The sequence below is a fragment of the Rhinatrema bivittatum genome, chromosome 3, assembly GCF_901001135.1.
Source record: "Rhinatrema bivittatum chromosome 3, aRhiBiv1.1, whole genome shotgun sequence".
NCBI classification, from domain to species: domain Eukaryota; kingdom Metazoa; phylum Chordata; class Amphibia; order Gymnophiona; family Rhinatrematidae; genus Rhinatrema; species Rhinatrema bivittatum.
In genome coordinates, this window is record NC_042617.1 from 239,451,693 (window position 1) to 239,466,653 (window position 14,961).

General features: G+C 40.4%; 1 protein-coding gene across 6 annotated transcripts in view; it reads left to right on the forward strand.

The window, feature by feature from the left end:
* SLC8A1 (solute carrier family 8 member A1) overlaps window positions 1–14,961 on the forward strand; it is a 1,139,344-nt gene that overhangs the window by 279,971 nt on the left and 844,412 nt on the right. For all 6 annotated transcript variants that reach the window (XM_029594343.1, XM_029594342.1, XM_029594340.1 and 3 more), the window contains one exon: window positions 2,083–3,919. In XM_029594343.1, the coding sequence (XP_029450203.1) occupies window positions 2,083–3,919 (1,837 nt within the window). The remainder of the gene's footprint in view (window positions 1–2,082; window positions 3,920–14,961) is intronic.

A 14,961-nucleotide genomic window follows, 5' to 3' on the forward strand; every position in this document is an offset into this window, starting at 1 on the left:
TTCCTGGACTGTGTTTGACAAGGAAATAAATATTGGCAGCTGCACAAGAAATACAGATAGAAAGTAGTAGTTTTCATAGGGAAAGTTGAAACTGTAGAGAGAACAGAATGAAAGACTGAAAGTATTACTTGGGAGCTGGATCTTCCTGCTACTTGACATTCTCATATTTTAATTTCATATTCACATCTTTCCAAGTTGGTGTTATCATTTTCCATTCATTAACTTTTTTGTATATACACTGATATTCTCATTTCTCACCTCTCTTCGAGTCTGGCAAATGATCTCATGGCTCAAACCTATTTTATTATCATGTAGAGATTTTAAATATAAAGTGGTTTTAGTGAACTGTGTTATTATGACTTTCCTGAGAGTGAATTTATCCTGAGCCCTGTTATGGCCAAAGGCTGGTAGAAAGAGCATGCCGTATGGGTAGACAAATCCTATAAACTACGTCTTTGTTCCTGTTTTAATAAATATACCCCCCCCCCCCAGACCCACACCTATATCATATTAAAGTGAGATACAGGTGAAATACATGTCTTCTCATGATCTTTATTTCCTGCAAAATATATCTGGCATGTTTTCTGTTTCATCATGTGGTCTCAGATAGGAAATTGCCTTTTTGATATGGATAAAGGCAGGGCAGATAAGTGGCCGGATGTTTTGAAAAATCTATTATGGTTCAAGGGAAGACCTGCATTCTGAGATTCATATTTGCCAGGGATCATGTGGCCTTGGGCAAGTCACTTTTATCTCCTTTGCCACCTGACAAAGTATGCGCGTACAACCCAACCTTATCTTCAAACACAAAGGGGGTCAATATTCAAGAACCTGCTGAGTGGGATGGATAACCAGATACATTTCTGTACAGAGCAACTGTCATTTCTATAAGAAGCTTGTAGAGCAGACTTGATGGACCATTTGGTTATTTTCTGTCATCAATACTATGTTACTGTGTTATCCCGTTATCTTTATCCAGATATTCAGCTGTACTTATTTGGCAAAACTATTTTGCTAAATGTACCTGCATAAGTTCTGAGCAGATAGATTTGGAACAGCTATTTCTGCCCTGTGGATACCCTAACTTGGCCCCGTTTTTACCCGGTCACATTTCTGTGGGCGGTGATTTTCCCGACACAAATCTAGCAGGGTAAGGAGGAGGAAGTTAGATTAGCTAAGACTTACCTGACTAAAACCCAGTTTAGCTAGATCATTCGTTTTTATTATTGGCCTCATTCTACCCACAGTGTTTATGTTACAAGATCAGGCAGTTATGAGAATAAAAAGTAAAGTATGTGTGTACTTTAACTCATCTCCGGTGGAAATGATGCATGTATATAGTTTTTTGTTTTCACCCTCCAAGTTGCATCCTTGGGAATGCCTCTTTTTACTGTAACTAAAATCATGAATGTTGTGAAAGTATGCAGATGCTTTTATTTGGCTAAAAATCCACTTACACTGATCCAGCCATGTGTAACTCCCGATTTTGCCAGCATATTTCCCAATGAAGGCTTTCAAAATTTACCCCAAGCTGTCTGATTTTCCTGGTTAATACATTTGGTTAATACATTTGATTACATACATTTGATCATATATTTTTTTTTTATTGAAGAGTACTTCATTGTGAGAGGGTTGCACTATAAAAATCTTTCAATTAAATTGTTAAAAGAGCTGATCAAGTCTCTAGTGTCTCTTTAGCAATTAATCTGTTATAAACGGAAATTGATGGGTTACATTTTGTAGCCACAAATGCAGTTTGACATTTTTACATTTATAAAAGAGCTTTTCCATGTGATCGCAAGTTGTAATAATGTTACACAAGTGCAGTGCCTTCATTGATTGGTCAATTTTTAAATGAAATGCATATTATCATAATAACACTTGTGTCTGGAATTCGACTAATTCCAGTTTTCCCCAGACTGAAGATTTCTTTTGGTTGTTGCCTGTTCATCTGTTCTTGTGGATGCTCACTAAACTGTTCTGTAGTTTTTATTGTGTAAAGTATAAAGAATTTAGAGATTATATTACAGTTATTTATAGTCTGACATGGCTAACATATTTTTTCAATTATTGTACTTGCAGGTTGGAAGACATTTGGAAACTGGTCTGTCATTGCTATCATGGTGAGATCAGGAATTTCATCTAGCTTTCCTGCTGGGTTTCACATGTTAGCTCTTGTAGTTCTCTTGCTGACCCATGTAGGCCAAATAAATGCTGAAAGCACTGGCGAAGAAAGCTCTGGAAATGACACTGATGAATGTACCGGTTCATATTATTGCAAGGAAGGTGTTATGTTGCCAATATGGGAACCACAAAATCCTTCTTATGGCGATAAAATTGCAAGAGCTACTGTATATTTTGTGGCCATGGTCTACATGTTCTTAGGAGTGTCTATCATAGCTGATCGTTTTATGTCTTCTATAGAAGTAATTACTTCTCAAGAAAGGGAAATAACCATCAAGAAGCCCAATGGTGAGACAACCAAGGCAACAGTGAGATTATGGAATGAGACTGTTTCCAACTTAACTTTGATGGCTTTGGGATCATCAGCACCTGAGATTCTCCTCTCTGTTATTGAAGTATGTGGTCATGGTTTCCAAGCTGGAGACCTTGGTCCTAGCACTATTGTGGGAAGTGCTGCATTCAATATGTTTATTATCATAGCAATTTGTGTCTATGTGGTTCCTGATGGAGAAATAAGAAAGATCAAGCACTTACGAGTATTCTTTGTCACAGCAGCATGGAGCATCTTTGCTTACACTTGGCTTTATCTAATTTTATCTGTCATCTCCCCTGGTGTTGTGGAGGTTTGGGAAAGTTTGCTTACTTTTTTCTTTTTCCCTATCTGTGTGGTGTTTGCATGGATTGCAGACAGAAGGCTTTTGTTTTACAAGTACGTCTACAAGAGGTATAGGGCTGGCAAACAAAGAGGAATGATCATAGAAACAGAAGGAGACAGACCTTCATCCAAGGCTGATATTGAAATGGATGGAAAGGTGGTCAACTCGCACACTGAAAACTTCTTAGATGGTTCTCTCGTTCTGGAAATAGATGAGAAAGATCAGGATGATGAAGAAGCAAGGAGAGAAATGGCTAGAATCTTGAAGGAATTAAAACAGAAACACCCTGACAAGGAAATGGAGCAACTGATAGAACTAGCAAATTATCAGGTACTGAGTCAACAACAAAAGAGTCGAGCATTTTATCGCATCCAGGCAACTCGGCTCATGACTGGTGCTGGCAATATTTTAAAAAGGCATGCAGCAGATCAGGCAAGGAAAGCTGTCAGCATGCATGAAGTAAATGTTGATGTGGTTGAAAATGAACCAGTCAGTAAGATATATTTTGAACAGGGTACATATCAGTGTCTTGAGAACTGTGGGACTGTGGCTTTGACTATTGTTCGCCGTGGCGGTGATTTAGGCAACACTGTGTTTGTGGACTTTAGAACAGAGGATGGCACAGCGAATGCAGGGTCTGATTATGAGTTCACTGAAGGGACTGTGATCTTCAAGCCAGGGGAAACACAGAAAGAAATCCGGGTTGGCATTATTGATGATGACATTTTTGAAGAAGATGAGAACTTTATGGTTCATCTAAGTAATATCAAAGTGAACTCTGAAGGACCAGAAGTCAACTCTGAAGCCAACCATGTTGCAACACTTGCTTGCCTTGGATCACCCTGCACAGCCACAGTGACCATCTTTGATGATGATCATGCCGGCATATTTACCTTTGAGGAATCAGTGACACATGTGAGTGAAAGCATTGGTGCCATGGAAGTGAAAGTACTAAGAACATCTGGAGCTCGAGGAACTGTTATTGTGCCCTACAAAACTGTTGAAGGTACAGCCAGAGGAGGAGGCGAAGATTTTGAGGATACTTGTGGAGAACTGGAATTCCAGAATGATGAAATTGTGTAAGTACATTTATTAAAATATATTATTTTATGTAAACCTCCCTCCAAAAAACAATCCCCTCACTAATCGATAGGCATAGCTGTATATGCCTTTTATTGTACCAGACATACTGTGCATTTAATGCATGTTTACATTCAGAATAACCGTTGTTTTGCTGTTCATTGTAGCAAATGTTTAGGAATAATTTCTGAATACCTTTGCAATTAGAGGTTAATTATTTTTGTATTCAACAAAAATACCTTATTTCAATATACAAGGCTCTTTCTTTACACAGGGATGCACAATTATTTCAGCAGCTTCAGCTGCAGTGGGTCACTGGATAATTAATATTATATTTCATTAAAAATAATATTAAAAAGAAATATGTGCTGATTATTACAAGATATCCACGTTCATAGCTGCTCATGAGTAGAAGAGTGAATATGGGTAACTCTTTCTCTGATACATTATTTCTTTGCAGCAAGATAGAATGAAAATATGTCTTCCATTGCTGCGATTCTCTAGCACTTTGCATGTGAGACATAGACATTTAGGAAATGATGACTAATATTGAATTGCAATCCTAAAATGTGTTACTAGATCATTTTCCAAATGCTATTTCATGTCTCTTGCTTTTCTACCTTATAAAACCTATTTAAGCTCAGTTTGATGCTATCATCCAAGTAAATACAGAGCCTTCAGACGACTCCCCAGTGTTCACTAGTCTACATCCCAGAATATCTAAAAGGAATCTGATTTTATTCTTCAAACTAACTACTATTTAGTGTTGCACGTAATTTTATAAAAATCAAAACGTGTTTTTATTTATAGATTAATATACACATGTATACTGTAGTTTATAATTTGAGAATGAGATGCTAATTGTAATTGATAAGTATTTCATGAGGCAGCTTGCTTTTCTACCTTAGGTATGTAGAGGCAATATTAAGTGGCTGATTAGAGGCTACATTTAATATATCAATGGAATGTAATCAATTTGATATAAATACCTAAAATATTTCTTATGATACATGTGTGATGTGCAAATTAGATGTAAAAACTAATTGAATAATCATTCAATGCAATTTTATAATGATACCTATAAAATGCAAGCTTTCGTGTTAAAATCATGTTAGGAACCGGGGTAATAGTCTCTGAATCACAGTGATAACATTACAAAAACATTTGTATTCTTTAAAGGATATGAACCTCCAGGTATATGGGGAGATGAACTAAACTGCATTAACATTGGCCATTAATGCCTTTAAATATAGTATTTTACAGCCAATGCTAATAACATGCAAATGAAGCACATGTTTCCACAGACAGTAAAGTATGTGATTTAATGCAGATAGTACTACAAAAATGTAACTACACATGTAGTTAAGTTTTTAGAATTAATGGGGTAGATTTTCAGACGTATGTGCAGGCATACGTGTGCACGCACTACCCGGCTTGCACACATGTATGCCCGATTTTATAACATGCGCGCACAGGCATGCGCATATTATAAAATCAGTGGTCAGCGCATGCAAGGGGGTGCACAATTGTGCACCTTGCACGCGCTGAGCCTGCGCCGAACCATGCTGTCTTCCCCGTTCCCTCCCAGGCCGCTCCGAAATCGGAGCGGCCTCGGAAGGAAATTCCCTACCCTCCACCCCATCTTCCCTTCCCTACCTCCCCCGCCCTTCCCCCCCCCACCTTTTTATTTTTTTTTCTTTTATTTCAAAACTTGCTTCAGCCCTGGGGCTGAAGTAAGTTGCCGGTGCGCGATCTCCGGCATAGCGGCAAATGGCTGCTGTGCTGGGAGCCTCTGACCTGCCCCACCCTGCCCCGCCCCCAGACCACCCTGTCCTCTCCCCGCCCCTTTTTGCAAGCCCCGGGGCTTTACGCATGTCTCCGGGCCTTTTGAAAATAGGCCCGGCGCGCATAACCTTTCGAAAATCCGGCCCATTGTGTTTGCGTTTCATTTTGCATGTTTTAATGCACATACCTTTCCATTGCATTAATAGGCAAGGACCTGTTTTTGAATACTGTTGCCTCATTAGCATAGATTTTGCATGAACGCTAATGCAAGCTAGTTTGCTTGCATTAACAGTGCTGTTAACATGTGTTAACTATTTGTGGTAGATGATGCAGGTGTTTCATATGCATTAATGTTTGCATTACTGTTAATGTGCTTTAGTATACTGGTCCCATATCAATCCCCACATTTAACTCTTTATACTTTTGGTGAATTGTGTGTACATATATATGTGGATATATACATATTTATATAGCTAGATATATATAAAACTTTTCAGTATAATTCACTGCTTAGCAGGAGAAAATCTAACTGATCCAATTGTAACTCTTTTAAAGTTATTGTTAGACTCAGTCTCAAATATGGTTGTGCATAGAGCTTTGCTTAAAAAAATGGAGAACTGTTTATCAACATTTTGCCCCCCTTTTTGCCCCAGTGTTTTTCCCACTGAAAATCCTGGGGCATATTCTTTGATAAACATTTGATAAAGTATCTTCCTGTCAGAATGAATAAATGGCAAATAGTATACATAATTTCTGTTAGTGCGCAGTAAAATTTTGAGTGCTTATTTTCACATAATTTAACCTTTAGAAAAACATAACTGCAGTTATTTACCTACTGAAATAATTCTGAGGAGCAAATCCAGAGTAAGGCAAAAGCTTTCTCTTTAATTAGACTCTGGGAAGCAGCAGAATTCACTTGTTTAAGAGGAAAACAGATCAATTACAACTGAACACCTGCAGCAATAGCCTGGCAAGTAATTTACACTTCAGGAAATCACATAATGGAAACTAAAACTTTGTTAGGTTATATGTTGGTGCAGATTAAATACAAACCTATTCCAGGATGCTTAACCAAAATATATTTTTTCCTTTTCATTTATCTATATTTTCTTGAGCCAGTTGAAGCATCACTTGAGAATAGTTGCCTCTAAAAGATGGCTAGACTAAAATGTACCCTTTTGAGTGTATAGTGCTACAATATAGAATTATACATCTGTAGAGAGGGAAAAAACATAGATATTTTTAGTTTGGGATGTCCTCTGGGTGCTGCTTACCAGCTGTCCCTTAATCCCTGCTAAGGCCTTCAGGGAGCTACTCATTGTCCATCGTTAGGTCCAGCATGGGGCTAGAGTCACGGGGAAAGGAAATACGGTTCCCTAGAGTAAGCTCTGGAATGAGGTTCCTTTACCCATCTTCCAAGAGCCAAACTATCTCGCTTTCAGGAAAAAAGCCAAGGCATTTCTATTCAACCAGGCCTTTCACCAGCCAGATAATTAGGAATATTAAAGCTTTTCCCGCATTTTGTGCATAAACTGGCACTCAGTGCTAACTTCTTTAACCATGTTATCCCTAATTCTTAATTTCTGTAATCTACTTTGAGTGCAAACCTGGCAGAAAGCAGACTATCAAATGTTCATATAAATAAAATAATAGAATATGCCAAGATCCAAATTGTGTAGAACTTCTTGTTAAGAAGTTATTTGCTCCTTTTGAAGATACGCAATTTTGTATTTCAATGCATTATTCATGTTGCAGGTCATCCACCATGTCCCACTTGCATGTTGGCCAATTACAAGTGTTCCTTTAATTCTTTCCACAAAATTGGCAACTGTCAGTTTTGTGACAAGGATTGAAATCAATTATGGGCCTGGATTAATAAACGTTCTTCTCTATAAGCAAAGATTGGGAATAAAGCCTTAGTAAATCAGGCCTATGTGTAAGCAGAATTAATCTGTTAAATGAATATGTTTTCAGTGCACCAAACTAAGCATTAATGTAAAGAGAAATACAGTAACCTGTCAAAATTAATTTATAGCCTAAGGACACAGAACCAGAGTTCTCACATGACCGTTCACAGACTGAGATGTTTTTTTATACTGTAGTCAAAAAAGTTGAAACAGTAAGACATATAGGGATGATTTTTCAAAGAGCGTAAAGTCTGTGCTAGTTTTATTCGCAAACTTTGCACTAATTTTCAAAGCAAAAGTACGTGTACCTTTGCTTTGAAAATTACCCTGCAAAAACTTCTTTGCAGACAGATAGTTATCCTGGCCAAATTTATGCGCACACTTTTTTTAAATTGAAAAGTATCACCTAAATTTTAAAATCCCGGTACACGTAAAAACCGGTGGATACAAGCCTGGCCGGGCCCTGCGCGCGCTGAGCACATTTTGGAAAGGGCACAGGCATGCTCGTATCTTCCGGTAAGCGCAGAAGTGCTGGGCCAACAAAAAGGGGGCGGGGTCTGGGCAGGGAGAGGTGGGGCAGGGCGGCGGCCCGCCAGGACAGCGGCCATTAGGCCCTGACCTGGGGAAGCGCATGCTGGCAGCCAGCCAGCACATGTAACTTACCTCTGCTCCAAAAGAGCAGGTAAGTTAAAAAAAAAATAGGGTAGATAGGTAGGGGTTAGGGGTTGGGGAGGAGAGGGGAAAAGGTAGGAAGGTTAGATAGGGGTAAAGGGGTAAAGGGAAGTTCCCTCCCAATCCGCTCCTTAATTGGAGTAGACTGGGAGGGAACTGGGGGAGGCCTACCCGCGTCGCCATGCGGTGCTTTTTAAAATTCCCACCCCCTGCTTCCGTAAGTCCTGACCCGCCTGCACATGCGGATTTTAAAATCCGGAGCACATGTGCGCGCGGGAACTGTATTTTATAACATGTGTGCTCCGACGTGCACCTGTTATAAAATAACCGCGTTCATGTGCGTGCGCCGGGAACCACACGCACATGGACACACACGCAGATGTTTTAAAATTGCCCCTTATGTGAATAAGCTAGAGTCCTTCTGTAGCCCATTCCCAGCAATGGTTCTGCAGTATGAGGGTAAAAGCACATGGGTGGAGGCTGTGCATGCATATTTTCACCTGCATACTGGGTAGGCAACTTTATAAAGCCCAATTTCATGAGTAAAGCACTGCTTTACTCATTAAATCAAGCTTTGTAAACTTGTACTGCTTTACTCATAGAGGGTAACTTTCAAATGCATTTTTGTGGGTAAAATAGTGCTTTACTTGCAGACATGGCTAAGAATTGCCCAATTGATACAGGCATATAGCTTATAGTTGTGCAATTTTGCCTGTAGTGAACAGAGGTGTACCTGGAGGTGGGTTAGGGAGGGGTTTGCACTTTTAGATTTTCAAAAAATGTGCTTATGTTTTCTCAGAAACAATCTGTACAAATTAGCAGGTATAAATGGCGGGATCATTTTCAAAGAGAAAGTATGCATATAGGGGCAGATTTTAAAAGCCCTGCGCGTGTAAATCCAGCTGGATTTATGCATAGACCCGGCGACGGGTGCAAGCCCCGGGACGCGAGTATGTACCGGGGCTTGAAAAAAGGGGCAGGGCAGGGCAGGGCGGGGGCGTGGCCAGAGGCCTCCGTAGGGCCTCCAGGCTGGGGGATTGTGCGCCGGCACTCGGCCGGTAGGTGCAACTTTAAAAACAAAGGTCAGGGGGGGTTTAGGTAGGGCTGGGGGGCGCGTTAGGTAGGGGAAGGGAGGGGAAGGTGGAGGGAGGGTGGAAGGAAAGTTCCCTCCAAGGCCGCTTCGATTTCGCAGCGGCCTCAGAAGGAACAGGCCTCGGAGAGAACAGGGAAAGCCATCGGGGCTCCCCTAGGGCTCGGCGTGCGCATGTTATAAAATCGGGCGTAGATTTGTGCCGGGATGCGCGCACAAATCTACTCCCGCGCATACCTCTTAAAATCCAGCCCATAACGTTTCCTTTTGAAAACTGATGTAAAGCATGCATGTATTTGAATTAAAATGTATGTGGGCTGTTACCCCAAAGAGAACAATTTCCAAACTCTATGCATTGTTGCAAAGGCCATGGTTACTTTTTACCTGTGGGCTCTGCACCAGTTTTCAAACAAAAGTACTCATGTAGTATAGCTTTGAAAACTGACCAGGAAAACGTACCCACAGAGATCTGCAAATACTTTTTCCCAAACAAAACAATGCACATAGTTTTGAAAAATCAATCCTACACAAGTTGTTTTCTACCCTGACCCAACTCCACCCTGGGAGCCCCTTCACTACAATGCAGGTAAAATTTGTATACAAGTTGTCAAATATTTTTACCCGCATAAAGAGTGGCCAAGTGTCAGACAGCTGATATATGCAGGGGAAACTCTTTTTATACCTGTGGAAAAAGCCCCCACTGAAAAATGCCACCCCCCCCCCCCTCTGCGGGGGAGTTTCCCTTTAAAAATATGCTTGCAGGCTCATGGGGACAAAATCCCTACAATCCTGCAGGCACCCCATGAGGTTTGAAAGTTGCTGTTTTGCCTGGGTAAGAGGACAGTTTGAAAATTGCCTCTTCTCTACACAGGTAAATACAAACGCAGGGATCAAGAATGCATATATTCTTACCCTCAGGAAAAGTGGGCAGGATGAAAAGTGAGGTTAGGTTGGAGGAGGCAACAAAACCTATAGTTTTGCATTTTCAAGACTGCACACATTGTTTTATAGGAAAAAAGGCAGGCTTAAATCTCGGTGGATACTTTGTCCCTAGGTAGTTTTGAAAGGTATTTTCCCTTTGACAATTGGTGCAAAGTCTGTGGATGAAGGCATCTGTGCAGTTTGCAATTATCAGCATAGTTTTGGGGACAATTTTCAAACTTCCCGTATTGCTGCAAAGTTCATATGTGTACTTTTTAAAAAAAATTTATTATTTATTCATTTTCAACATTTCTTAGATAGCAATAAATGCATATCATTAAAATGAACCATAAAATAAGTAATATTATTTTCATATTACAATAACAGTTTCCATTATTTCCAAACACTTTTGCGGTTCGTTATAAAGACATTTTTGGAGAATCAATTTACTAGGAGCTAATACAGAGGAAAATTAAAAAAAAAAAATCAAATTATCAAGGGATGGACAGCTTTATATTATTCTCATAACAAAAGATTTAGTTAGTACTTTGATTGACTTGGCTATGTGAATCAAGAAATAATCTTAACTGCTGTGGATAAAAAAAAAATATCTCAAATTATTTAATCTTAATATGCATTTTCAAGGGTACCGAATTATAATCTGAGCTTCAATATCCCTAGCTTCCTGACACATAGTTATACATCTTTTCCTCCTTTGTTGAGTAATCTTTGTTAAGTCTGGATAAGCCCATAACATGACCCAAATACAATTTCTCTCTGTTCCGAAGGAACAGCTTTAGAACTAAATCTCTCTCTACCATAGATGGAAAAGTAACTAGCAACGTCCCACTATAATCTATTTGCTCTTCAGAAGGCTGTTCTAAAATGTTTGTAAGATTTCCAATATCTAGATTTGGAACTTGATTTCCTTGCCCTTCTTTCTTCTCGGTATTAATATAAAATAACAATTGAAGGAAGCTGGTCCCTGGTCATTTGTAATATTTCCACTAGATATTTCTTGAATTGTTCCAATGGTGCAATTAAACTTATATGAGGGAAATTCAATATTCTTAAGTTCCTGGATCTTATTTCATTTTCTAAATTCTCTGTTTCTGGAATTAGTCAGTTCTCCTTGAATCAGCACATTCTGTGTAGTTTGAAATTCAGACAATTGCTTTTCCAATTTTTGTATTTTGTCATTATGTACTATTAACAAGGGATCAATTTGTCGGATATAATTCTGTGTATCTGTCATGATTTTTGACAAATTAACTATGGATGATTCCAAGGAAATTAGAGCTTTCCATACAGACTCTAAAGTTACATCTTTCATTTTTACAGCAGTTAATGTAGAAGCAGCGCCAACTATAACCTCATGGCAGCTTTCTACTCCCAAGTTTGGGATAGCCATCATGCCTTCTTTCCTAGTTGTTAAATGTTCTAGAATATCTAGTTCCAATTCTTTATTTTCACTCAAGTCCAACTTTTGCTGAGATATATGTTCTGAGGTTCGAGCTGTTCAAGAAACACTTGCGTTTGCAGTTATCTCCAACAGATTCCTCCCGAGGGGAGTCAAGTCACTCGGCAACTTTGGTTGTGTAATTGGTTCCGAATCTGCTGGCTGCCCAAAACGCAGAGGAGAAGGTGTTATGGGGGCCCCAGCACTCAAAGAGGTTAATAAGTCCAGCGAGGTAGGTATTTGCTCCTTCCCTACCATTGTAGCGGACATTCCACTCAGGGATGAACTTGCCGTCTGCACAAAAAGTTATCAATATTTGTTTGGGATAAGGCTGGTAACGGAGTGGTCGGGGTTTCCATCCGAACCCTGTCCTTTATTTTTGTATGGGGCATATTAGTTTTAGGAAATTAAGTATATAACAATATCAACAGCTTCCTTGAGTTACCTCCCTTGCAGGAAACAAATTGATCCTCCAAATGAAAGTGTTTGAGAAGGGAAGGAAATTTTACTATAAGAAAATATACTCACTTTGAGGTGAAGAGTCCAGGGAAGTTGTTCTAAACTAAGCCGCATGCCCCTTAGGCACGCGAAGCTTGGGCGATGCTCGCCACCGGCAGTTGTGCACCATCATCGGGCCAATTTTATGGCCCCACTGATGTCACAATCCGGAAGTCGGCTCAGCAGCGTTAGGGCAGGTCTCGCTTCCTCACCCCCAACAGGCAACAAGTTCAAGGCAAAACTTTTGGCAGAATCCGGCTCTTTCCAGGTTCGTGAACCCTTCTCCCTCACCTCCCATATGTGTACTTTTAACCCATGGTCTTTGCTAGGGATGTGAATCGTTTTTTGACGATTTAAAACAATCGTCAGATATATTTTAAATCATCAAAAATCGTTAGAGCCGCGATACAATAAGAATTCCCCCGATTTATCGTCAAAAATCGTAAATCGGGGGAGGGCGGGAAAACCGGCACACCAAAACAACCCTAAAACCCACCCGACCCTTTAAAAGAAATCCCCCACCCTCCCGAACCCCCCCCCAAAATGTTTTAAATTACCTGGGGTCCAGTGGGGGGGTCCCGGCGTGATCTCCCACTCTCGGGCCACGGCTGCGTTAAGAGAAATGGCGCCGGTGGCCCTTTGCCCTTACCATATGACAGGGCAAAGGTAGCGCTGGCGCCATTTTGGTTCCTGTGACCTGACGTCACGAGTGCAGGAGATCGCTCCCGGACCCCCGCTGGACCCCCAGGGACTTTTGGCCAGCTTGGGGGGGCCTCCTGACCCTCACAAGACTTGCCAAAAGTCCAGCGGGGGTCCGGGAGCGACCTTCTGCACTCGGGCCGAATTGCCAATATTCAAAATGGCGCCGGCGCTACCTTTGCCCTCACTATGTCGACATAGTGAGGGCAAAATGGCGCTGGCACTACCTTTGCCCTCACTATGTCGACATAGTGAGGGCAAAGGTAGCGCCGGCGCCATTTTGAATATTGGAAATACGGCCCGAGTGCAGAAGGTCGCTCCCGGACCCCCGCTGGACTTTTGGCAAGTCTTGTGGGGGTCAGGAGGCCCCCCCCCCAAGCTGGCCAAAAGTCCCTGGGGGTCCAGAAGCGATCTCCTGCACTCGTGACGTCGGGTCACAGGAACCAAAATTGCGCCGGCGCTACCTTTGCCCTGTCATATGGTAAGGGCAAAGGGCCACCGGCGCCATTTCTCTTAACGCAGCTGTGGCCAGAGAGCGGGAGATCGCGCCGGGACCCCCCTCACTGGACCCCAGGTAATTTAAAACATTTTGGGGGGGTTCGGGAGGGTGGAGGATTTATTTTAAAGGGTCGGGGTGGGTTTTAGGGTTGTTTTGGTGTGCCGGTTTTCCCACCCTCCCCCGATAAAACGATTTTTTAACCTAAAAAACTAAGACGATCTGATTCCCCCCCCCCAGCCAAAATCGAACGTTAATACGATCGATCACACGATTCACATCCCTAGTCTTTGCACCAGTTTTCAAAGTGAAAGGACACACCTACTTTCACTTTAAAAACCACCATTGAGTACAAAATATCCCCAGATATTTGCACTTAGTTATCCAGAGGGTTCTTTTTTCATGGAAAATAATGTGCGTAGATTTGGAAATGCAATCTATGTGCATTATTTCTGTCTTCTGACCTAAACATATTCTGGGAATGCATCGTTCTAATATGGATAAATGTATGTGCATTGTGGAATTCTGTTCATTCCTTTAGCCTGTTTAAGGGAGGGCAATTTGAATTTACAGACAAGCCTTTTTACCTGGTTAAATAGCTTTTTGAAAATTGCCCTAATAGGTGAAAATATATGCATTGAATAGCCCTTGGATAGAATTTTGAATACACATAGAGAACTGATTGTATTTATTTAAAGGATTATGTAAACAAACCCTCCTTAAATGTCTGTGCATTAGGAAATCAGTTGGGGCAGTTTTGAAGTAGTAATTGATTGAGGCACAAATTTCACACTAGTTAGAACTTTCCATTGCTCATACTAAAAGATAAATTCTTAAATCTGGCCCATAGTGTCTTCATTCCTTGACGCGAGCCAATCAATTTCTAAAGCTGTTAAGGGACTATGCATTAAAAATCATGCTAAGAACAGTTGTTGAAATTTAAAATACATGTTAAAATGATACATAACAAGTGATGCAATAATATTTAATGTATGTATAATTAAAACATAAACAGTCCCCGATAATCTGCTCATACTATTATTGTACACAGTAATTTGAAAATGCATTGGCTAAATAGCAGTGATCAATTTACTTTCTAACAGGAAGCTAAATAGCATTAGCATGCTAAACTGATCATGATCAATTCTTTTTCTTCTTGGCCTCTCCTGTTTGCTTCCAAAGAGTACACAAATAAATTTAACATATGGGTGTTGGTTGTCAGTGCTGAGAGTAGAAGTGGGAGAGTTACTAGAATTTAGAAGAGGAGGCAAAATAATATTTTATTTTTTAAAAATGTGGTATTCCACACTTTTCAGTGAGTGCTTTCAAGGTGCATTACAGATACATTAGAATTAAACCACAGGTACAAAATAAGAGTGTCGGTAGTTGCAAGGTCATTAGCAATCATTGTTGAATCAAATATCCTTTCTAAGTGGCATTCTAAGTTCTTTAATTTTTGCTAGTAAGCAGACTAGAGGAAGGCCTGACTGAACAACCATACCAGCTTTTTTTTT